Below are 24,401 nucleotides of genomic sequence, written 5' to 3'. Positions count from 1 at the left end.
CAGACTCATTTCTATCATGAGAGAATTTATTGAAAACTGTTTGCACACATTATTTACATGACGTTCCCAAGTGTTTTTCCCGTTCTGTTCAGAAGGAGCCGAAATGGCACACTAAATGCAAGATTGTTCATGTCAACAGGAATTTGGGTTTCTGAAAAGCAATCTACTTCAAAATGAAAACAGAATTGAAACACATGAGATTGTATCCGAGCCTTTTGACCTCACGTCGATAGATGATCTGGAAGGAAGTCCGGAGGCAGACTACGGGCAATCTCGCTCACGGAGCACCTGTGAAAAAAATGGCAACATTCCAAAACCCAAATCCGTCGAAACCTTTGTCCCATTGAGCAAACATTTGAATTGATTGGAATGGCGCCGAATGCGCTGATAAAAAGCCCTTTTCTCGCTAATGCGGCTTTACAAGCTGTTTGCGCGTTTCCAAAGTTCAGGGTCGCGTGAGCTCTTTTGCGTCTGACCTACACTGGCCACAAATAGAGCACGAGTTTTTTTTTTCCACAATGTGCAAAATGTCGCACTCTCTCGGCCAAAATGTTGCCGCTATTTATAAACTACCAATTGCATCTTTTCACATTGACATTTCTTCACGATTGGTGTGAGCAATTAGTCTTTCTAAAACAGGACGTGTGATGGAAAATTGATTTTTAATTGCTTGTACAGCTCCAGTTCTTTGCGGTGGATAGGAACTGAGCCCTCACGCCATGTAATGAGTACCTAATTGTTTTGGTCATCACTTGACTTACTCAAGACTCTGAGCTGGGCCGAACTTTTGGCTTTCCCGCAAGTGAAGAGGACCACTCCGCTCATGGCCGTGGAGGTTTGCTGGAAGGTCAATCTATGAACGGCGCCCAGCTTCTCCAGGCGCACCTGAGCCCCGGACTGCACGGGTTCCCCGTTCAGGGTCCAGGTGGGCGGGTTCTGAACCGAGGTCGACACCTCGCATTCAAAGCAGGCTTGAGCTGGGGCCACCACCTCCACGTCTGGCAGTTCTCGGACCATCACAACAGGCTGAGCTGCGTTGTGCGCAAAAAGTGAGAAGAGTGTTTGCTTGATGTTGGTTAGTCGCACTGACATCTAGTGGCAAAAAATCCATCGGTCATTAGATGCCCAGGGGCCAATGCCCTGTCATCATTTCATTTCGCCTCTTACCCTCCACGGTCAGCTTGGCCGAGCAAGTGTACTCCCCGACCTGCATGCTGTAGGTGCCCTGGTCGTCCAGCGCCACCTGGCGGATGATCAGCTTGCGGTAGCAGCCCTCGCTGCTGATCTCGAAGCGCTCCGAGGGCAGGATGACGTTGCTGCCTTTGTACCAGCGGATGCTGCAGCGCGGGTTGGACACGGTGCAGTCCAGCATCACGCGGCTCTTCTCCAGCGCCGTTTTATCCTGGAGAGGCTTCACGATGCTCAGGGGAATCACTGGAAATTGCAATTTGTCCCTTTTGAGTTGGAAAAGGACCCAACGTGAGGTAGCAAGAATTTTACCTTTGACTCGCAACTTGGCAACAGAGTTCACATGTCTGGCAACAAATTTGATCTCGCCGGAGTCCTCAGGTCGCACATTGCACATGAGCAGAAAGTGTTTGGTCCCTGCGACAAAAGCAAATGAAATTCTCATGCACCCGGGCTTTTTGCTTCCAACCTTAATTTCACTGACCTTCCTGTCGGGTCTTGATGGTACTGGTGGGATGAATCATCTCCCCATTTTTGTACCATTCTCCCGGCACGTCCTCTACTGAGATCTCACAAACAAAGACTGCGTTCTGATCTTCGGCGATGTTTAAATCCTCCAGGTCCTGCACGACCAGCAGCTCCCGTTCTGCCAATGGATATTTGTGCGTTGGACTCAAGTGTGTTTAGAATTCATGCTGCAGTCCTGTTCCCTCATTTGCAGTCATCATTGCTCTTCCGAATCGCCAGCAGATGGCAGTGTTGAGAGGAATACAACGAGTTGGCCGCATGTTGCTCATTGGTGAGTTTTCCTCAAGCCAAACAGGAAACGCCACTTTGACCTTTCTTTCACCAACTCGTGGCTCCTTTGTTTTTTGTGCACAGCCACTTTGCATTATTTGGTGTATGCATCTTAAAGGTAGGTGGATCACTGCACACTCTTTGTGAACAGTTGCTACTTTCGTTTGATTGAGTGCTATTTGGCCAAATTGATTTTCTTCCTGGTGTTCAGTCCTGCCAATTATTGCTGGAATTTGCACCTTATTGACCATAGCAACCTGAACAAGCGGTAGCCTACATGTCAGATTTTGATTGATGCAAAGACTTTTAAGCGTATTTTTCAAACTGTTGTCCACCAAACCACAATGTTGGCGGCAGACTTTATTCTGAATACTTGCTACTTTTGTTTGATTGAGTGCTATTTGGCCAGATTGGTTTGTTTTCTTCCTGGTGTTCAGTCCTACCAATTATTTTTGGCCTTTGCATGTTATTGACCATCGCAACCTGAACACTATAAGCAGTAGCTTTGATCGATGCAAAGACTTTTAAGCGTCTTTTTCAAACTGTTGTCGACCAAGACCACAATGTTGGCAGCAGACTTTACCGTAGACCTCCACAGTGGCGCTTGTGGCCACTTCTCCGGCATCGCACGTGTACATGCCAGAATCGCCGACGAGACATTTGGTGATCTGAAGAAAGCGCTTCCTGCCGATGGCGTAAATACGCACGTTTTTTCCGGGCTTCACTTTGCTGCCATTCTGAGAAGGATGACAAAGTCAAAACAACAATTAGCGCGATTTGCACTTGACCTACTTCTGCTCCGTGGGTGGAGAGTCATCATCCCAAATATGAGTGGGAACGTAGCAAAGCGGAAACTGCACTAGCGTATATTAGTGAGGCACACGTTCAGGGTATGGCGACTAGATTTGAAGTCATCGTTCAAGACGACCCAGAGTCACGCTCACTTTCATCCAATTAACTTCCAGATTGTGCCTGGACACTTCACACTCCATGGAGACGACTGATCCCTCGGGGATTCTCTGGTCCTCTAATTTTCGGAAAATTGTCACTGGGGGTTCTGGAGAGAGACAGAAACGAACAAAGTACATATAGTGTATATTTGGCACTGTGAAATTCCTTTCCTTCTGCAGCCCCAAAACATCCATGTCACCAAAGACTCTCTATCGTTCATTGGCCAAGACCTGGGTGTGAATGATTAGAGAGTCTGACATTGCCAGCAAAGCTTTGGACAATTTGAAGTCAAACAAAGTCTTTTCCAAATCATAGTAATTGCTGCACCTCCAAATATGATGAGGCGTCTATATAGTTTCACAGTCCTAAAAGAGCTCCGAGAGAAAGCCGAACTACAAGGCGGGCCCGCGCAATAAAATGCCCTCGCCGCAAATCCTTCTTAATCTTCCTACCCTTGACAACAAGCCTGGCCGCCGTTTTCAGCTTGTCGGCGCAGAACGTGAAGGTGGCCGTGTCCTCCACCGAGAGGTTACAAATGGTCAAGCTGTGGACTTGTCCCTTGGCGCTCATGCGGAAGTGGCTGGACAGCTTGAGCTGGTTTCCGTTTCGCCACCAGGTGCCGGCCACACCGGGATGGGACAGTTCCACCTCCAAGGTGACTGTTTCCCGCTCCATGCTTTTCAGGTCGCTCAGGCCCTTCTTGATTGTGACTTTTCGAGCTGCAAAGAGAATGATCTGGGTGAAAAAACGGGTAAGTCGCGACGGTGACACTGAGAGCCCGAAAACACATTGATGTCGTTATCAGTCGACAGCAGGGGGCGGTATAATGTTGAAAATCAGATGTCCTACACTGAGCTGGCTGAAAACCATCTGCTTAATTATTTTTCCACATATCAGAATGTCATGTTGAGACCAGCGGGAACACAGAATTGTTTTGCCTTGAAACCAAGCTAATGATTCAGTGTGGACTGGAAGCACGTCCACTGCCCGGCTTCTGTTTTCTTGACTGATATTTTGCTCTTGTGAGTACGGGTCTTTAGGCCAAAGCCGACTTTGAACCTGCCAACATTTTTCATGGATTCTAACATGGACAACCATTAACCTGTGGGGAAAGAAAGGAGTGTTTATTTTGGAGACCCGATGACAACAACCTTAGTTTTGAAGGCCAGGGTGTAAATTTAGAAGCAATGAGAGGGAGATCCAAATTCATTGGCGCTGCCAGCGGCCCGAGGTCCTGACTTTGCCCTTCCCGAGCGATGAAAGAAAAGACCTCGAGTCACTCGACGGGCAGAGGTGTTTGCGAGGCATGTGCCGCATACCGTTATCGGCAAAACCGTCAACGGATCGGCTTTGGTCCTCGCAGAAACGGTGGTGGGATATGTTGGAAATACTCGGCAACCGCACTATTGACTTTTCTTTTTACCTTTACTCCCTAGAGTAGAGAGATTGACGGCCCCCGAAAATGGTGTGTTTAGTTCCGTGTTATGTCCAGAATGTGAATACTTGTGCTTCAAATGCGTGCTCGCAAAGTTGCCTCGTTCAGGGTGGCAGTCAGCTGTCAGTTGCAATCAAATCCCAGTACAAGAATCCGCCGGCTCCTCGCTCACTCAAATGACTGGAAGTCACTGAAGGCTACCAGCACATGCTCGGTGCGCGGTTGTCAACGCAGGTAAATAAACAGCAACGGCGGCGATGGCGGCAGGGCGGCGACACGTGGGCTCGCACTCACCTTCCACGGTGAGCTTGGCTTGCGTGCAGTCGTGAAGCGTCTCGCAGCTGTAGCAGCCCCGGTCGGACACGGCCACTTTGTGGATGGTCAGGCTGTGCTTGGGGCCTTTGCGTTTCAGGGTGTATTTGGCCCCGGGGTGGATTAGCACCCCTTGCCTCATCCACTGCACTTCCCTGCAATTCAGGCTCACTTCCACCTCCAGGGTGGCCTCGCCATACTCCTCCACTGTAACCGGCACCATCTTCTTGGTGAACGTCACCTGCTGTTCTGGAAAAAAAACACACCAGATAGATAGATACATAGATAGCCAAAGGACTAAGAAGGGCTATTGTGAACAACAGATTCGTGAGTATGGCACTCGTTGAGGGACTGGACACTCACCTTGAACCTGGAGTTCAGCCTTTGACAACAATCCCTCCGCATCAACGGTCACGGCGCCGCTATCGGAAAGCACGCAGTTGCGGATACAGAGCGTGTGGCAGAGGCCATTGCTGGAAAGGACAGTGCGCTCGTTGGGGACGACCTGATTGCCATTCAGGCGCCACACCAGCTGAGCGTCCGCCGGGGAGACCACACACTTGAAGACTGCGTCTTCCTGTTCGCAAACGATGATGTCCCGGAGTTCCGCTATGAACTCGACAACACGGGGGACTGGAAGCAAAGAAAGGGCATGGCCTTGAGACATCTTTTTGAAAAACGCTTGGATTATTCTTTTTTTGTTCTCCTACTTACTGTTGACGGTGACAGTAGCTGAGGTTCTGTCATCTGTGCTTTCACAAGAATATGTGCCCGCATCTTCTTCAAGCACTTCAAAGATGGTAAAACTCCGCTCTCGACCTTGCGCCCGTATTCTGTGCCGACGACTCGCCGGGATCTCCGAGCCATCTTTCAGCCACTGGACGTCTCCTTTTGGCTTATTGATCTCGCATCGTAACGTGACGCTGCTGCCCTTCGGAGACGCCACGCTCTCCAACGGTCGGATAAATTTGGCCTTCATTTCTGACGAGGAGGTGTGGAATACCATCTCAGAGAAACGAACTCGGTTATCATGGAGGGAATATTGAGGATGGAAACGGGGAGCGGCCTTTGATTAGCCGCTGTCTTACCTTTGACAAAAAGACTGAAATGCATATCATCTGTGTTTGCATCGCAGGCGTAGTCTCCAGAATCAGACAGGTGCAGGGGATTAATGGTGAGCTTGTGGGTATTACCCTCGCTGGAGATGTGAATGTTGTCCTTGTTCAGTAGTTGGCCATCTTTCAGCCAGCGCACATTGGCTTTGTCTCGGCTCACCACGGCACACAGTGTGACGCTCTCGTTTTCGTAAGCTAACATTTGATTGGTTGCCTTTTTATTCACAAACTTGACTGGTTTCTCTGCAGAGGGAAAAATGACAAAGTTCGGCTTTATTTGGATTCAACCCGAGGTCATCTGGTGATATTATCAAATCTTCATATTCTCCTCTTACCCTGCACCTCAACAATTGTAATCAGCTTGTCATCTGCGGCATCACAAACATATTTTCCAGAGTCTGACGGCTGAAGTTTGGAGAGAACAAGTTTCCTTGTGACGTCATGGCTGTAAATTTTAACACGGGTGTCCGCTTTCAGAGTCTCGCCGTTCCTGAGCCACTGAACGGTGGCGTTTGGCCGAGACACCTCACATTCTAAAATAAGTTCTTCTCCCGACAGTAGTATGTGATGTTCCGGGTGATCGGAATTTCCGACAATCTTGACTGGAAGCTCTAGAGGAAAATACCATTGCGGTCTGTTAATGTCTTCCAGGGGGACTAACCTTCCAATGCAATTACCTGTGACTGTGATATGAAAAAGCATCTTATCATCCGCTGCATCGCAAGTGTACTCTCCAGAATCCTCGAAAGAAGCGTTTAGGACGACCAGTGATCGGAAAACGCCCTGTTCTTCGCAACAGTATCGCTCCGTGTCATCAATCGGTTGATTGTTTTTGTACCAACGGACGGATGCGTTTGGTCTGGACAGTTCGCACACCAGGATAATGTCATCAGACACCAGAAATTGCTTTTCTGTTTTAGCATTGGTTTTCCCGATTATTTGGACGGGCAACTCTGGGGAAAAGGAGAAGAGACGTGAAACAGATCAATCACTGTCTGATGATTTCAAAGTATGACCCACCTTTGACTTGAATGTGAAAATCCATGACATCATCTTTTGCATCGCAGACATATATACCCGCATCTTCTAAAGTCAGCGAGTGAACAGTTAGTTGACGCACGACACCGTCTTCCACAACGGTCAGGTTTTTGGAATCTTCCACTTCTTCTCCGTTCCTCTTCCAGAGAACCACAGCGTTGGGTCTAGACACCTCACAATCCAAAACCAAGGATTGGCCAACCCCTTTTTCGAGTCTGTTCACGATCTTTCGTGGACGGACAAAGCGGACAGGAGGCTCTGTGAAAACATTGAAAGGTAGTGAGAGACGGATTAAGGTTTAAGGTTTCATCTTGTAGAGTTGCGACTTTCCTTACCGGATATATTTACAAAGAACGTCATGGAGTCATCGGTTGCGTCACAGACATACTCTGCGGAATCTTTGACGGTGGTTTCAGGTATGATGAGTCGTCTGTACACACCGTCTACCTCCAGTATGAGGTTGTCGCTCTCCTCTACCTCAAGTCCGTCTCGGTACCAACGGACCACCGCGTTTGGCCGTGAGATTTCACAGCTCAGTACCATCCTCTCGGACATTTGCTGGCACAGTTCCATTTGGGACTGACTAGGAGATACGATCTGGACTGGAGGTTCTGAATAAAGGATTACAGTTTCATGTTCATTTGCTTTTGAAATGTCCAAACTAACAATACGCCCTCGAAAGGGGGGCCTGTGAATTTTACCTGTAATGCTGAGGTTGAAGAATATCGAATCATCGGCTGTGTCGCAAACATATTCTCCAGAATCCTCGACTCCACTCTTTAGAATCTTCAGTCGCCGATAAGGACCTTCGACCTTCAGTTTGATGTTTTCACTCATTTGGAGCTTTTGGCCGTCTTTGTACCAGGTTACAAGTCCGTTTGTACGGGACAGTTCACAGCTGAGAATAATTTCCTCCGGTGTGTGACGGTCGAGGTGGACATCTTCTTTCGGGTATACGATCATCACCGGCGGTTCTTGGAAGGAACGGTCAGAACTTTGGCACTCTTATTTTTAGACTGCATTCAAGCAAACTGGAACCTTTTTGTTACCTCGAATGTTGACCTTGAACACAACGGCGTTGTCTCCTGCACGGCAGGTGTAGATGCCCGAGTCAGAAAGCTGGGCTGAGTGGATTGCAAGCTCTCTCTTTGTGGCTTGGGCTCGGACGGCGATATTGTCGCTCGGCCGGATTTCGGCTCCGTCCTTGTACCATTGGACAACGGCATCGGCCTTTGACACCTGGCACGACAGGCCGAGCTCTGATTTCTCCACGGCGCTCTTGAAAAGCTCCTCCTCTGGGACATCGGCAAACGTTACCGGTGGGGCTGAAGGCACATACGTAAAGGATTATACTTGACGCTGCTCTTGACTTGCTCTTAAAAGTCACGTTCACAGCAGCCACATACATGGCGGTTAAGACATGCCGAGATCAATGTCATTTCCAACACCTTGTTTTTTTTTTTAAACCACACCACATAAAGGTTAGAGATGGACGTTAATTACATTTGAAGCAATGGAATGTGAATCGCTTTAGAGCTTTTTGACGGATGATTTTACTTTTGCGGGTTACTTGAGCTCGTAGCAGAGTATCCAACTCTACGATCACATCTTGAGAACAAAAAGCTATGCATATCACCTTTCACCTCCGCATCGCAATCGTTGGACTTTGACTCATTGTCACTTTTACAACTGTACTCCCCAGAGCCTGAAGGCACTGCTGGCTCCAGATCAGGTGTCCTTGTGAGGCCTTCCGAATCAATCTTTGTAGCTGATTGGGGAACGTGTTTGACCCCATCCTCATGCAAGCCAGGGCGACTTGCGGCGTCTGAGCCCTTGCGCTGCGTTTTTTCAGTATGGCCCGCTTCAACTGCCTGTCTGGGTTTAACCTCTGCAACAGCTGAGAATAAAACCAATGCTACAAGAATTGCAGCGTTGCAGGAATGAATCAATCAGTTTTTGCCACATTCGGCATCGGTTACATTTGGGATGGTGTTTGGATAGCATGCAGTCTATCGATGGGAACTTTTTTGTTGAAACCAGGGTTGATGACACCAGTTAGACCAGAGCAAACCAAGCAGGGGCTCACAAAAGTGAGAGAAAAGAAGGAAAGACACTGCAGGTTTTTCACTCCTTGGCATTAAGCATCTTCAACCTGTATACCTTCTTGGAGGATTACAAACACTCTCAAGTAGCCGAAATTGTTTTAGTTGCACATAAAAGAAAGCCCAAAAGTTAATGATTTTGAAAATATGTAGATCACCTGCAACATCCACCTTGAATTCTATGTGGTCATCTGCAGAATCACAGCTGTACATCCCAGAGTGTCTGACTTCTGCAGCTTTAATAACCAACGCTCTCAATGTCTCCTCCGCTTGGATTTCAAAATCACTTTTTGGATGCAGCTTCCCGCCATCCTTGTGCCACTGGACTTGGGCAGTTGGCTCTGAGACTTCACACTGCATCTTAACTGGCCAGCCTGCCTCTACCAATTTGTTCCTTTCTTTGTCTGGAATCGCTGCAAACCTTACAGGAGCAGCTGGTAAGTAGAAAAGAGTTGAAGTAAGATGAGAGCAAGACAATTTGGTGTCAATTAACTTTGAGCTCATGATGCTCCTCTAAATCAAACATCAGCAAATCCCACCTTGGACGGTCACATGGAATGTGACAACGTCTTCAGCAAGTTTACAGCCGTAGAGGCCTGAGTCCGATGTTTTAGCAGAGTGAATGATTAATTTTCGGAGGCTCCCATTTCTTTTCATGTCGAGGCCAGTTTTGCAAAAGAGATCGGCCTCATCTTTAAACCAGGAAACCTGGGCAACTGGATCTGATACCTCGCACTGGAGAATAATGGGAGAACCAGCTGCAATCGTCTTGTGTTTTTCTGATTGCAGAACTGGCATGATATGTGGCAATCGGCCTAAGAAAAAAGAACAGTGGAGCTTTTGAATACTGTACACGAACAGGTCCCCTATTCCTGAGGACCAGCAAAATAGCAGAAGAAAGTGAATAAATAACAAAAAGAAGACGACGAGAGTAAATCCATCACCTTTTACATCCACTTTGAATGTGAGGTTGTCGTCGGCTGTTGCACATTCATACGAGCCATCGTGTGCGGATTCAGCGGATCGGATGATAAGTGTTCTTTTTCGACCTTCTGTTCGAAACTCCAAATTGCTTTGTTGCTGTAGTTTGATCCCATCTTTGTACCAGTCAACGACAGAATCCTGAGAGAGCTCGCAGCTAAGGACAATGGCACTGCCCTCTTGGAAGGTCTTGTTTCTGTCTGCCTCTTGAAGCTCTGAGAACTTTGCTGGAAGAGCTACATGTTTAAGGTATTGGGAAGAAAAAATCTTAATACATGGCTAGCCTAAATACCCAATCAACTGTAATGGACATAAGAGAAACAATAAGTTAGCGTAAGAAAGATGGTTTGTAACCTCAACAAGTAGTACACAGTAGTAGTACTATTAGTAGTAGAACAAGAACATGTATCTGTCCATCTTACTGGTGAAATGATGCAAAGCGTTCAAGCCAGTTCCTGGAGGGCCGATTTCCTGCATGTCTTTTACGGATTCCTGCTGCAACGCACCAGACTCAAATGCTTAAGATCATTATCCAGCTTCTGCGGACCTTGCTGATCATTTAAATCCAGTGTCTTGCAGCAGGTAGTCATATCAACCATCCAGGAAACTGGCCCTCAAGGACCAGGATTGAAGGGAAGCCATCTTGGAAGAGTAGCAAACCAAACAAGCTAGGGAAAGATTAGCGACTTTTTGTGATTTGGTTGGAATTATGGCCAACCGCCAATCTCAGTTAGTTGCCAGTGCAAAACAAGGAAAGACTCTGGTAGGCGTCACCTTTTACTTCCACAGTAAACTGGACATCATCATCCTTTGACTGGCAACGGTATACGCCAGAATGAGCCACCTCGGTCGACGGAATGACGAGACTCCTCAAATTATCCTTTGACTGGATCTCTATTCCAGTTTGCGATCCGAGCCTTGTTCCGTCTTTGTACCATGTGACTTGTCCCCCGGGGTCCGACAACTCACATTGGAGAGCAATGGGACAGCCTGCCATGACTGTCTGATTCTGTTCAGTCTCTGTTAGAGCTGAAAAGGTCTGAGGAGGAACTAGAGGATGGAATGCAAAATGCAATTAGTTTTGAAAACCTATTTAATATAATAAAGTACAATTGTCAAAAGAATGTTTTTTTTTTTTTTTTTGTCAGAGTACCATCAAATCCTCTAACTTTTGTATTCAACTAAATATAACCAAAATGGTCTTATTCTTGTGAGACAACGTGTAACGCGATAATCTCGGCATTATGTGACCACCGTCCTCTCTTTGGCTTTGAACTAATTCACTTGTAGCAATGCATTCGAGGATGATAGAGTTGTCCTTGGGCAATATTTGAAAGAGGTAAGCCAATAAGTCATTCTTTATTGCCATTCACCCAGCATATAATTCATGCCTAAGAGGCAAAAGCAAAAAGACTTTCAGGACCGGATGTTATTACATTGTGCCAACGCAAGACATTAGTACAAAGGATACCATGAACGACTGTTAGCATGCTAATTGAAATGGGCCAGCAAGCTGCCTCAGCATCATTAATTGCTTTTTAAGTTCAGGGCAGTCAATCCAGCCGGTGAGGAACATATATTTCCCCCACCTCATTTCCGGGATCGAAATGTTCCATTTGTGGCTACTGGAGGTCTGCCCTTTGCAAAGATGGGCTAGAATGTCAGGTTGTAGGGTAAAGCTTTGGGTTAAAAGCAGTGTAGGGAAAGCAAGCAAGAGGGCCAAGATCTCAGACCGCAGAAGAAGGACAAGAAAAAGTTAATAAAGCACTTCCGATCTATCCGCCCATAAGTAATCATCGGTACGTAGTATCTTAAAAGTGTACAGTTAATTATAGTTCCTGACAACGGCTGCTTGTCACCTTTAACATCCACTAGAACTGGCATGGCATCATCTGTTGTCTCCAAGCTATGAATCCCCGTCTCAGGGGGCTCAGCGCAACGCAAAGCCGGTTCTCTTACGGAACCGTCCACCGTCGGCTTTCGGCTGGCCTCTCCGTGTCGTCGTACTCCATCGTCATGCTCGGTGACGACTGTCGGCTTTCGGCTGGCATCTCTGTGCCGTTCTACTCCATCCTTGTGCTCGGTGACGACCGTCAGCTTCCGGCCGGCCTCCTCGTGCCGTTCTACTCCATCGTCGTGCTCGGTGACAATCGTCGGCTTTCGGCTGGCCTCTTTGCGTCGTTCTACTCCATCGTCGCGCTCGGTGACGACCGTCGGTTTTCGGCTGGCCCGTTCGTGTCGTTCTACTCCATCGTCGCGCTCGGTGACGACCGTCGGCTTTCGGCTGGCCTCTTGGCGCCGTTCTACTCCATGGTCGTGCTCGGTGACGACCTTGTTCGGAATTGACGGTTCACACGGGAGCACTACAGGGAGCGCCACCGGCTCATCCACTTCTGCAGGCTTGATGCTCGCCGTCTGGCACGTTGTTGAAATATTCACAGGTAGAGCTGGGGATGTTTTGAGGTACATTGAGAAAAATTGCATCACTATCACTCATTCGACAAAACAGTGGAGCAGACCAACACCATTTAAAAGACAATCTACAAATGTATGCATGCAGTGGAGCAGACCAACACCATTTAAAAGACAATCTAGAAATGTATGCATGGAAACATATCCGCTTTAAAAAGGCCTTTTAGGGCAAATGTTAAGATGATCCCGACAAAACATCTGATTGTGCTCTTTTCTTTGCAAATGCTAACCATTTACAGTAAATCACCTTCAACAGCCACCTTATTTGCAGTGACATTGCCACATGTCGCATAGCTCTCTTCTGATTGGACCCTCGCCGTCTGCTCGAAACGGGAGGATCCTGAAAACTGCATTGACGATCCTCGTTCAGATTTCAGTGTGACGTGCACTTGATCCTGGTCTTTGGCAGCCTCCGTATTGTGGTGATGAGCCGTCAGGACAGCTGTTTCTAGCATGGACTGACATTGTTGGGGAGTCACGGCCTGCACTGTTTGACATAAGTCATCCGGTCCAACAAATGGGGTCTGGAAATTTTTCCTTGGCCGGACAATTGCTGAGTGTTGAGAGTCACACCGTTCCATTGGTAAACCTTGTGCTGTATCAGCCAAAACAGGCTTTGTTGTAGAGACAGTCAATATCGCCTCTGATTGGTAGATATCGGTCTGCATGGGCTTACTGTGGTTGTCTGAAACAAGTCGTTTTGCCTGGATGGAATTAAGAAGATTATTTGTCAGGAAGTCTGAAACCTCTGTGGACTTGCGGAGCTCCTCTGCCTGAACTCTTGTGGACTGCGTTGCTCTAAAGGACTTCTCCATCTGAGGATTGCTAATGGAGTCACAACGCTGGCCTAATTGGACCGACGCAGTCTCTATGTGGTTAGTAAAGTGACTTGAATGGGGGGCAGAAGCCTTTTGGTGGTTACCTTGGCCTGATGGAACGGTACTCGGTGCTGAGCAACAGCGCTCTTCTAACGGGGCAGATACGTACTTGAGATTAGATTCCTCTGATTCAACATTGGTACTCCGCAGGGACTTACAAACAAGCTCTGGTGGTACAGCTGTCTGAGAGGAAGTAATGAACTGCCCAGAAACCTTGGGGTCTTCTGCCTTCTGCCTATGGAAAACCATTTCCTCACCTTGGGATTCAGTAAGATTTTTTGTGTCAAATTTCATGATTGATGCTTGCTTCGCATGCTTGATTGGGTTGTAGTGAGATTGAGCTTTGACAGACTTGGCTTGAAGATTTTGCGGTTGATCCTTATGCTCGTTTCTGTCTTTTGTCGAAATCCCTTCCGTCGTGTGTTTGTGACTTGACGGAGGAGTGGTCTTTTGCGTTGAATGTGCTTGATGTGCTTGACAATCTGTCTTCTCGCTGCCAGACTTGGGTTTTGAGGAAATGCCCTTGCCCTCTGTCGAGTGGATCTCCTCTTGTTCAGAGGCAAACCGTGGCAGTGCAGCTACAAGCAGAAAGGTTTTCAGTGGTTGTCGGTCTCAACGGTTCTTCTCACAACAGAATTTCATTGACTGACATCATTGTGGGTTAGGATGGAGTTATGCGCTAATCCATTGCAAAGACAATCAAGATGGTCGACCAGGTTTGGTCTGAAATTGAGCTCTTACCCTACAAAGCAATCGTCAATAAAAACAAGATTTGCCTTACTTGATTATTTTAAGATGCACATTGCTTTCGTAAGAGTTTCTTGTCATTGCAACGGGGCAAAGGTTTGAAGGATCTGCTGATGTTGGTTGCCACACGTGGAATGAGCTTAAAGAGTTGAAAGCAGTATTTAAAGAGCAAAGATGTCTGTTATTTTGATAACATGAAGTGACAAACAACATGTATATATATTGATTAGTTGAAGCGCGTGCGCTACACGCCCATATCTCTCTACAGCAAAGATACCACAGCGATGACAGAATGGCAAAAAGCAATTTTCAGGAGAAATTAATGGCCAAGTGGCTCAGATGATGGAGACAGGAGTACGACACCGCCATTGTTAATGGCATGTATGGACTGGGTTAAAATGGATGGCTGATGTTGGACTACATGATATCACCTTTGACATCCGCAGTGATTTGGGCAGATGCATCAGCAATCTCACCAACCTCACCACCATAGTGACACTGCTCTTCTGTTTGGACAAAGCCAAAGAGAAAACAATGAGCGTGGTCATACCTCCCGACGACAAACAAAATATTTCAGTCATAACAGGGGCAAACACCTTTTATGTCCTCATTTGGCTGTGCGGCACCAGAAGTTTCACAGGTGAAACTCTCAACACCAAGCAAGTCAAGTGTGACTGGAGGTGGAAATGCTTGCTGGATGCTGCTTTCGGGTTTAGAAAGTGTCTCCAATTTGGGGTGGATTGGTGTTCCGTCTTTATACCAACAAGCTTTGGCAATGGGGTCTGAAATTTCAAATTGTTGCACAATTGGGCAGCGCTCTTCAGCAGACTTGGCCCTCGCAACATCTGGAGTACGTGTCACAGCTGGCACTATGGACAATCATTGAGGGTGGGGTGTTAGAAAAAAGTGTTTGGCGTAAAAGATAGTAAATGTCTTTGCACAATCGGACAATCAACACAAATTGAAAACGCAGGCTAAAGACAAACACAATCAATCACCTTGAGTGTTTGCAACTAATGGAGCAACATCATCTGCTGTTGCACAGTAGTATGTTCCAGAGTTTGACGGATGACTTGGTTCAATGACTAGTGTCTTCTTTATGTCTTCCATGACAACTTCATGTTGCGAATTTGATCCTGTAGCTTCACCTTTCTCCTGTGACTCCTCAGCCTGGTGTGGGCAATGACTCTCAGGGTCTGAAATTTGACGCGGTGGCTCTAAGGCACAGGGGCCCTCCTCAAGTGATTGCTTCTCCACAAACTTCGGCGAAGGTGACAATGGCGCAGATGGAGCTAAAGGTGATGAGTCAAATCATAATTGTGGAAAAAATGTGCATATCCACGCGCTGATGAAGGAAGGGGGTTAAAAGGTTCAACTTGCCCTAAACTGTCATAGATCAGACCAAGACGCACAACAAATAGACTAGCATTTGCAATGTTTGCTAGGAGAGATTAGTTTGACACTTGCATCAAGAATCCCTAGTAAAACAATAAAACCAGCATTTGACACAGGTCCTAAATGAAATGTTAGTTAGTTGGTTGGTTGGTTTGTTGGTTGGTTGGTTCAATCAATGAATAATCACCTTGCAGCTCAACAGTGAAGTGGGCGGTCTCATCTGACGTTTCGCAGTTGTAGTGCCCCGCATGTACAAGTTCAGCAGAAGAGACAAGGAGTTTGCTCAAAGTCACATGACTCTCACGCTCTTTACGTGGGAAGAGCTTTGCACCATCTTTATAGCACTGCGCAGGCAACGTGGAGTCTGCCGCCTCAAATTCCAGCACCAAAGGTTCGCCCTTTTCAAAGGACCGGGCTTTCTTAACGTCAAAGTTATCGGAGGGCTTCGCTGGTTTTGCTAGCATTGGGAATTCAGACAGCTCAATAAATACCTTTGAAAAGCAACTGCCTAGAATGTTAAATGAATTTTGAGACTTTGATTTCATAATGCATCACAGTCATAATGGAACAAAGTCTTACAAACTACATGAAGTTGAAGCAAGTGTTGTTAGTGGCATCTTAAAATAAGAGGTGAGGTTAAAAATCTTACGCAGTAGAGGAAAAAGTCACCTCTTATATCAACTCCAAAGTCCACGGCGTCATCCTTTGTCGTACATCGGTACACACCAGAGTGGTGCAGCTCTCCAGCCTGAACAACTAAAGTCCTTGTGGTTCCATCCGACTGCATTTGGAACTCTGCGCTCGAAACAAGTGGCATTCCATCCTTGTACCAGCAAACCTGGGCCTCAGGATCAGAAACGCCACACTGCAGTACAACAGGACTCTCCACTTCAATGGACTTGGTCCTTATTTCTTCAGGAAGTGGACAGAACTTCACCGGTTGAGCTAAAGATATAGTTGAATATCTGATGTCACAATTTAGCCAACTTTTCTGATCCGTTTTCAGTTCCTTTTACCTGACAACTGACAGGTAAATCACTTTCATGGTCAAGGAGATGGTTAGAGTTAGCTCATACATTACTGACAGGTAAATCACAGAGATTAGCTCATACATTAGAGTTAGTTGCTTTACATTTAAGAATATTTCCATTTTGCCGCCTAATAAATCACCTTTGATGGTCACATTGAAGGTGACGCTGTCACCCTTTGTCTTGCAGCAGTACAACCCTGAGTGGTAAAAGTCAGCCGAAGGGATAAGCAACTTCCTCAGCAATCCGTCCGCTTGAATGTTGACTCCGTTTTGAGGGATGAGCTTGGAGCCGTCTTTGTACCAGTGCACCTGGGCATCGCGCTCTGACAGCTCGCAGCGTAAAAGAATTTGGGAGCCTACGTGGATGCTTTTGTTCCTCGTTGCTTCGGGAATTGCTGAAAATCTCGCCGATGGCGCTATGGATATTTAGATATGGTCATTTCTTTTTGTGAATGTTTTTTCATAAGCCACACGTAAATGGTAGCAAAACACAGCTTTTCTACAACTACCACGTGTAAAGAAGAAGGACTCACTTACCCTCGACTTCTACATTGAACCTGATGACATCGTCAATGGCGTCGCAGCAATATACACCCGAATGTGCGAACTCTGCTGACTGGATGACAATCCTCCTCATGGTACCCTCTGACTGAATGTGAAGACCATCGGTTGTCTGTAATTCCACCCCGTTCTTGTACCAGTGCACAGGAGCCGCCGGGTCTGAGAGCTCGCAATACAACACGATGGGGTTCCCAATTTCAACAAATTTGTTTCGATCCATTTCTGACAGTATGGAAAACTTGACGAGTGGAGCTGTTGATATGAAAAATCCAGGGCCGCCGTTATCAAAGGGGTCTATTTGTCCAGTCAACGTACATCTTGAACCGCTCGAGACACTCACCTTGAATATAGAGCGCAGCCGAATCCCGAATGCCGTATGCAATAAATGTTATTTCAGCTCCGTTTTCTGTGTCTCGAACGGCTTGGATCCGAAGAGTCTGATGTGTTCTGGAGCGCCGCATGGAAAAACGCTCATCGTCCTGAAGCTGCGTGCCGTTTAAGAACCATGTACCGATAACAGATGCAGATAATTCAATGGTAAAAACGGCGTCTTGTCCCTCTGGAACCAGTGCATCCTGTAAGGCGGTTTGTATCCTGGCTACTGGAACTGGAGAGGACAATCAATTGAAATGATGTAAGAAATGATCATCCGTGACACAAATTATTTTTCTTAACTTACCCAAGTGCACTGCTCTAGGGAACTCCACATTGTTGCTCTTTCCATATTTGTTGACACTACAAATACGGAATCGGTAATCGGCCTCGCAAGGCACGCTATCACCGAGGATCTCCACTGAGGTAGCAGAGTCGGTCGTCAGACACTGTAGCCACTCTTGTGAACCCGTACCGACTTCCTGTCGCTCCAGGACATAACCGGATGGAGGATTCTTGCGAGAGTCTTGGGCTGGGGTCCACGAAAGAAGTGCTGCATTCGCCCGCTCCGTGTTGATCTGCACTCCCACCGGGACACTGGGAGGGCAATGTTTGGCCGCTGAAAGCAGACGCATGACGTCAGTCGTGACAGACTTGTGCTGATTGTTACCTTTGCGTCATTATACTGAACCCTACCCTTCACTCTGAGCTGAGAGGAAGTCTTGGATCTCCCCACAAAGAAAATGACAAAGCCAGAGTCTTGGGGCATCGTGTTGACAAACACTAGAATATGAGTGCGGCCAAAGGACTTCAAGATGGTCTGGTGGGTTTCGCGCAACTCCACACCATCCTTGTACCAGTGTATGTCCATCTCTTCTTTTTCCACTTCAACGCAAAAGGCAGCATTTTCACCTTCCAAAACATCCACTTTCCTTGGAAGCTTCCGGATAATTGGACCTATAAAGACACGGTTTGAAAACACAAGCCGGAGCAGATGACTACCAACAAACAAAAACACTACAAAGCTTGGAGGAAATGCAAGACTCAAAGAACGAATTGAAGTTAAACCAGACTGGATTGCAAGCAACAATGTCGTTGGTTTTGGAATTTGCGATTGTGGCTTACCTTTCACTGCTACCTCAGCGATGCTTCGTCCACCATCAGGCATCTCGCACAGGTAAATCCCGTCATCATCGACTCCAATGTCACGGATGGTAAGTCTACGCTTTGTTCCCCACTCCTCCATCCCATATTTGGCGCCTGGTTGTAATCGGCGATCCTCCAGGTACCATGTGATTGGGACAGAGTCTTCCGGAACTTCACACTCCAGAACAGCCAAGTCCCGCTCCCATACCTCCAGATCGAGTAGGGGCCGCTTGAACCGCACAGGTGGCTCTGGCACCAGAAAAAGGGGAGTACATCTCTCTTTGAAACAAACGAGCGACTCAATGGGACGAGGGATCGAAAGGTTAGCACTACCTCGATGTGTTGGATAGGAGATAAACGACCAGAACCTGTCAACTACTGCGCACAGCTCATTTGTTTACCTTCTTGGAACGTGGTCCAATTCAAATCAAATCACTGTCATTCTTCTAAAGTGCTACCACTTATGTCTTCGAGAAAAAATAAAATACAGGATGTATGTCCCATACGCCAATATGTTTGGAACTCGCACAGCCATGTGAGACATGTGATCACAGGGTCCCTCCCTCTGTGACATTATACCACTGCCGAAATGTACCTCATGATCTCAGCGTACCTTCTTAGACATATGTCAGTGACATCACTCAAGCATCAAATGGAGGGAAATCATATCCGAGGACAGACGACATCAGCGCTACCCCACACACGTGCCCTCTTGAAACGCTGGTGAAACCGTTATAGACTGACAGCAGAGGTGGAGGACTCGAGTTGCATGGCTTGACACAGGTCAACATTCAGCCTCTAATTTAGGGACTTGGGACATTTGTATTGTTTTTGACAGATTTATCTCCACCCCACAGTTATCCTACGATACGGAATACGTCGGCCACCTCAAGAACCAAGTATCATGGAGGGAGCTATGAGGTTGATTACGTTTGGATTCAATGACTATGTTTTCTATGAAATGAGGACCATGGGAAAGGCAACATGTCAAATTCACAGCTCAAAGATAAGCATAGTTGGGACGGGACTCGACTTGGACTCGGTTTTTGCCACAATCATTTGGGACTTGCTCTCAATTTTGAGGAACCGCGTCTGGACTTACCCTTTACGGAGAGGTGTACGGCGCTGAGGGTCTGGCCTGCTGTATTTGACGCGGCACACACATAGACTCCATTATCCTTCTGCTTACAGTACAAAACCTTGAGCGTAAAGTATCCTTCTCGATCCTCGTATAACAAATAGCGTCTTCCGGACAGTATCAGCCTCCCGTCTTTTCTCCAAATGATTTCCGGTTTAGGTTTTCCCGTCACAAAACAGCGGAATTTGGCATGCTTGCCCTCTGTCACTGAAAACATTTTCACTCTGGTCGACTTGGTCGTCATCTGGTCTTTGTGTTGATTGGGCATCTGCCTGCTGATCCTCTGTTTTCCGTGGTGAGCTTTTCTGTGACCGTTCGTGTAGCCGTTGCGGTTTCCGTCTTCCTCGTGTCCGGGGCCCGCGTCCACGAGCAACACGGCTCCAGCCAACGCTTCGCCAAACTCGTTCCTCGCCTTACACGTGTACACGCCACCGTCCGGTGCACGGGTCTTGAAGATCTTCAACTGGAACCATCCACCATCCTGGTAACTCACGCTGAAGTGAGTGGTTTCAAATATTTCGCTGAGTTTTTTACCGTCCTTTTCCCAAGTCACCTCCGGTCGTGGACTTCCCCAAAGCTTGCAGGAGAAGACCGCATCTTCTCCGCGACCGGCTCGAGCGGAGAGAGGTTTGATGAGGAATCGCGGTTTGTTTTCTTCTCTTAACTCCAGCTCTTGTGCTTCACCTTCGACCTTGAGCGTGGCTGCTGCGTACGTTTCGCCAATGCTGTTCTTTGCTTTACACATATACTGACCGCTATCCTCCATGGTAACGGCGGTTATGATCAAATTGTAAACGTTGCCATCCTCAAAGACACGGTATCGTCCTTGTGGGTCAATCTTCTCATTGTTCCTCTCCCATATGACTGCTGGTCTTGGGTCGCCACTAATCTGACACTTGAGCACGGCGTCGGCCCCGCTCTGTACCCCCACCGGCCTGGGATAGGCCAGGAAGCGCGGCGCGCCACCAAATACGTCCATCTTTGCCCCGTCGGCCTTGTTTCACCTCAAGCGGTTTTTAGAGGGCCAAACTTGATGTTATTCACGTGGAACGGTGGAGTCCCAAATCTTCGAAGGTAATTTCTACAAAAAAAAAAAATGGATATGTTAAATGGGGCAATGTAATATCATGCAATACTCCCTGCTTTATTCAATTTAAAGAAGATGAGGTGTACTGCCTTTTTAGTAATTGCTTGTGTAACAATAGTTGTGTCTTTGGAGTGCCTGCCATCCTGCCTGCCTGCCTGCCCTTCAAGCGTGAAATTAAATTACCAAATAAAACAATTTCTGAAATGTGTGTGTGACTGAGCTTTTCTAGATAAATGCCTCACTATTTCATCACATTGTGGACATTTACATCACTAGCTTAGGGTTAGCTTGATGGCTTGGTTAGAGTTTAGGGTTAGGGTCATCTAAATAAAACATTTTATAAAAATGAAATGGAAAGTGTCAAATTGGTTGAGATTGAGATTGGTATCAATCCGATACCTGAACCTACGGTTGAAATTGATGTTACAAGCCAACAATGATCCGAACGTTTACATGCCTCAGCACAAGCGGATGGTATGACTATTAGCCTTAATTGAATTAGAGCTGTCTACATGACAGAAAAACACAAGGCGCCCGGCCGGCCGGCCGGCCGTGTGATTGGCGGGGCCGTGGGTGGCGGCCTGCTCCCACTGCAAAGGCAGCCGCCACAACACACAGCGAGTACAGCTGGTGCTGTATTTCAGTCAGAAAGTGCTTAATATAGTTCAAGCTAAATAAAGAGCTGCAAGAGAGAGAGAGGGAGTATGTGTGTGTGTGCGCGTGTGCGTCAACTATCACAAAGAAGCTTCTGAAACACACATGCTCACGGGGACCCTTTTGCCGACCCAAGAGACCTTCCAGTGGAAATATGCCAGACCTCCCTCTGTCATACCTTTCATTGTCAACATGGTTCGCGAATTCCGCTAGTTATCATCATTTGGGCCAGAGCAGCAGGCGGGCTTTTTGCACTTGGTGAAAATGTACATATTTTATAAGTCACCAATACCAGTTCACAGAACACTTGGAAATGTCGCAAGATCAAAAATCAAGATCGGTTTGGATTGAATTGATTAGTTTAGCCCTTAATCGTCTCAAGGGGCTTCACACGCCCGCAGTTGACAAATATGAACGACATCCCTTGATCAAGATGATTTGTTGTCAACAAAAGTCACAATAGTAACGGCAACAAAGTCAATCTGAATTCCCCTAAATGACATTGATGTCCTTGCTTCTTCTGTATGGCCGAACATGAAATACTGAAACGCTTAATCAGCGAGCGAGCCTTGAATTCCTTGTCTCAACTAGACGGGGTCAAACGTAGAAATGTTGCAAGTTTCCACTTGGTCTATGTTGATTTGATCCATGTTTGCACAGCGGGACAAAATGGACTTTATTGAAAGTGTCATGAACATTCCCAGCGGTGAGCAGGTGAAGGCGGCGTGTTTAGGCGTCTGATTGAATTGAAATGACCCCTGGCCCTTGTGAATGTGCGCCGGCCGCGTACCCCTCAGATGACCTACCTCGCTTCAGTTGCCAGCGCCGACCGTCCACGTACATTCCGCAGTCGCCGCGATCCGTCGTGTCAAGAAGCGGTAGCGCCGGTCCTCTGTGGCCAATGTCCCCGGTCCGCTTCAAATTCATCTTGTGCGCATAGCTGGGCCCGTTGTATTGCGCCGCATATTTGAAGCTTTCACTTTGCTGGAAGCCAACTACGGGCCGTCTCGGATTCTGAACGGCACCCCCGGATCTCTCCGCGCTGTTCAGAGTGTCATTGTTCGTGGAATACTGTTAAATGCTTTTGCAGCTGCCGCCGTCCCCTAAAAATACCGGCAGCCTCGATGACAGCGAGGGGAGATAAGTGCGCCGCTTCCATTCATTTGCCAGCCCAGGCTAAAGATAGCGCAAGTGACCAGCGCGTGGAAGACTGCTTAGCTTACGCCAGGCTTTGCATTCAAAATACATAAGAGGAACTTTCCGCTATTTTGCTGACTGATTAACCTTAGTTGAAAGAATTCAGCGGGCGAGGTTGAGGGGTCACCGTTGTTTTGTGCCTAGACACTTTATTGCCGATCATTGCGTTTGTTTCTTGTTGTTGTTTTCATGAATTGGATCAAAGCTGCACGACTGATGTCTGTTGATGCCCAACCCAAATGTTTTCAGGCAGACATCAGGGAATTGGTCTTAGTTTTGCAGGCAGTGTGTGCATGAGCTCGGTGGGGTCAGTGAGATTTTCTTCATCCTCAATCAAACAGCAACATGCACACCCAGTGCGATACACGAGGTGTTTGTAGCGTTACAAATGGGAGCTATTCCATGCCCTGGCCGAGCGGCCTGTTTGCGAGCGCTGTTGCTCCCTCCAGCTGTTTCGTAGTTCCGCATTACTTCCCGCCCACCTTCAGCTGTTGCAGGTCATCTGATACGACTCGGAGCCGTGGAGCCGCATTTGAAATTCTTGCTGCTATAGTGGGAGAAGTTATTTATTTATTTATTTATTTATTTATTTATTTATTTATTTATTTATTTATTTATTTATTTATTTATTTATTTATTTATTTATTTATTTATTTATTTATTTATTTATTTATTTATTTATTTATTTATTTATTCATTCATTCTTCCCACTGAATTCCATGCTGACGGGAGAACATAGAGAACGGCGACGGGGAACCCGTTTGAGAAGCGCCTGCCTACTAAGGTCACTCTGCATGTCATCGCAGGAATGCGAGCAAAGCAGACAATGGCAGGGATCCGGACGTGTTCAGACCTGGAAGACGACAGCGATGCCCAACTGATGGAAGCAGCGAAAGATGAGGCCAAAGAGGAAAACAATGTCTTTTCATCATCTGGCCTCTTCTTTGCAGTCCAATTTCTTCTGCTCTTTTTTTAATCACATCATTTCTGGGCCCGGGTAGCTTTCTTATGGAAAAGCAAATAAGGGACCATAGGTTTTCTTTTTTTTCTCCCCTCCCCATATCCTGAAAATAATAGCAACATTATCCTCTGGTGGCCATCTCGTGTAAGTACAGCAAGAAAAAAAAAAAAGCAAAACTCAGACTGGCCTTGAAATGCTTGATGATGAATTATTAAAGCAAAGTCACGAGGAGGCCAAACACCCTGTGTGATCTCAGCTTGTGGTCGGTCACAGTGTGTGCCAAGTCCTAAAAAGGCAAGAAGAAGAAAAATGCATCTTGGGCACAGTAACAGCTCCATACAAAATGTGTGAGTCAAGGTTGAAGTGGCCTTCCTTTCTTTCTTCCGTACAGAGTAAACAAGAAGCTCTTTACACGAGCCTTGTGCCCTTGCGAGCACAAGCGGGCGGGCGGGTTAATGACAGTGCAAAGCCGACATGAACGACACATTTTCCCGTGCAAAACGTGTGTTTACACAGCACCTCGAGTACTTTTGACACCCATTGCACACAATGAGCACAAGGAGCGCAAAATGTCACTGTAAGAAGGGTGTGAAGCACCCATATTTTTCAGATGGATTATTATTCTCATCAGGCTCATTGAAAAATGGATTGAGTTTTAAATTTCATTTGATTCCATTCGATACAACGTTTACAAGCAACAGATTCAAATATTTTTTGAGTTTTGCATCTTGACCCCCAAATCCAGTTGATCCGACATTGATATTGAAACATGTTATTGATGGATATTTGTTCAATGTCATCTTTACTGCAGTAGTTTTTTGCAGAATTGATCCCAGGCTTCTT

At 46.8% G+C, this 24,401-nt stretch overlaps 1 protein-coding gene across 9 annotated transcripts; it reads right to left on the bottom strand.

Moving 5' to 3' along the window:
• Window positions 1–5: 5 nt before the first annotated feature.
• Window positions 6–22,513, bottom strand: obsl1b (obscurin like cytoskeletal adaptor 1b). Of its 9 annotated transcripts, none has more exons than XM_061286854.1 (38): window positions 22,207–22,507; window positions 19,624–20,740; window positions 18,501–18,770; window positions 18,072–18,332; window positions 17,683–17,994; window positions 17,344–17,610; window positions 16,980–17,255; window positions 16,583–16,858; window positions 16,082–16,357; window positions 15,600–15,869; window positions 15,016–15,309; window positions 14,614–14,886; window positions 14,449–14,523; window positions 12,640–13,848; window positions 11,780–12,367; window positions 10,695–10,970; window positions 9,884–10,156; window positions 9,479–9,754; window positions 9,098–9,373; window positions 8,474–8,752; window positions 7,887–8,162; window positions 7,539–7,811; window positions 7,173–7,448; window positions 6,820–7,095; window positions 6,477–6,752; window positions 6,135–6,410; window positions 5,773–6,042; window positions 5,399–5,665; window positions 5,048–5,317; window positions 4,667–4,933; window positions 3,390–3,656; window positions 2,931–3,043; window positions 2,570–2,723; window positions 1,673–1,834; window positions 1,501–1,605; window positions 1,168–1,434; window positions 762–1,031; window positions 6–288 (listed from the first exon to the last, which is right to left on the bottom strand). In XM_061286854.1, the coding sequence occupies exons 2-38, from the start codon at window positions 20,636–20,638 to the stop codon at window positions 278–280; spliced, it is 11,118 nt and encodes a 3,705-aa protein (XP_061142838.1). In that variant the 5' UTR covers window positions 20,639–20,740; window positions 22,207–22,507; the 3' UTR covers window positions 6–277. The 9 variants fall into 9 exon arrangements, 8 of the variants coding, with proteins under 8 accessions (XP_061142838.1, XP_061142839.1, XP_061142841.1 ...); XM_061286855.1 differs by having other exon boundaries at window positions 8,474–8,734; XM_061286857.1 differs by lacking the exon at window positions 8,474–8,752 and having other exon boundaries at window positions 22,207–22,506.
• Between the last annotated feature and the right edge of the window lie 1,888 nt (window positions 22,514–24,401).

Source organism: Syngnathus typhle, linkage group LG9 (genome assembly GCF_033458585.1).
Source record: "Syngnathus typhle isolate RoL2023-S1 ecotype Sweden linkage group LG9, RoL_Styp_1.0, whole genome shotgun sequence".
Lineage (NCBI taxonomy): Eukaryota > Metazoa > Chordata > Actinopteri > Syngnathiformes > Syngnathidae > Syngnathus > Syngnathus typhle.
This window is presented reverse-complemented; position numbering and strand designations above follow the sequence as displayed.

Excerpts from the sequence above, each read along its gene's own strand:
- obsl1b (XM_061286854.1), bottom strand. The coding sequence starts at position 20,638 with ATGGACGTATTTGGTGGCGCGCCGCGCTTCCTGGCCTATCCCAGGCCG. Across the intron at positions 8,163-8,473 it reads TTGCGATGCGGAGGTGAAAG|CCCCACCGGTAACGTTTGCC; the intron begins GTGATATGCATA and ends ATGTGCCTTCAG. Across the intron at positions 5,666-5,772 it reads TTTCAGTCTTTTTGTCAAAG|AAATGAAGGCCAAATTTATC; the intron begins GTAAGACAGCGG and ends CCTCCTCGTCAG.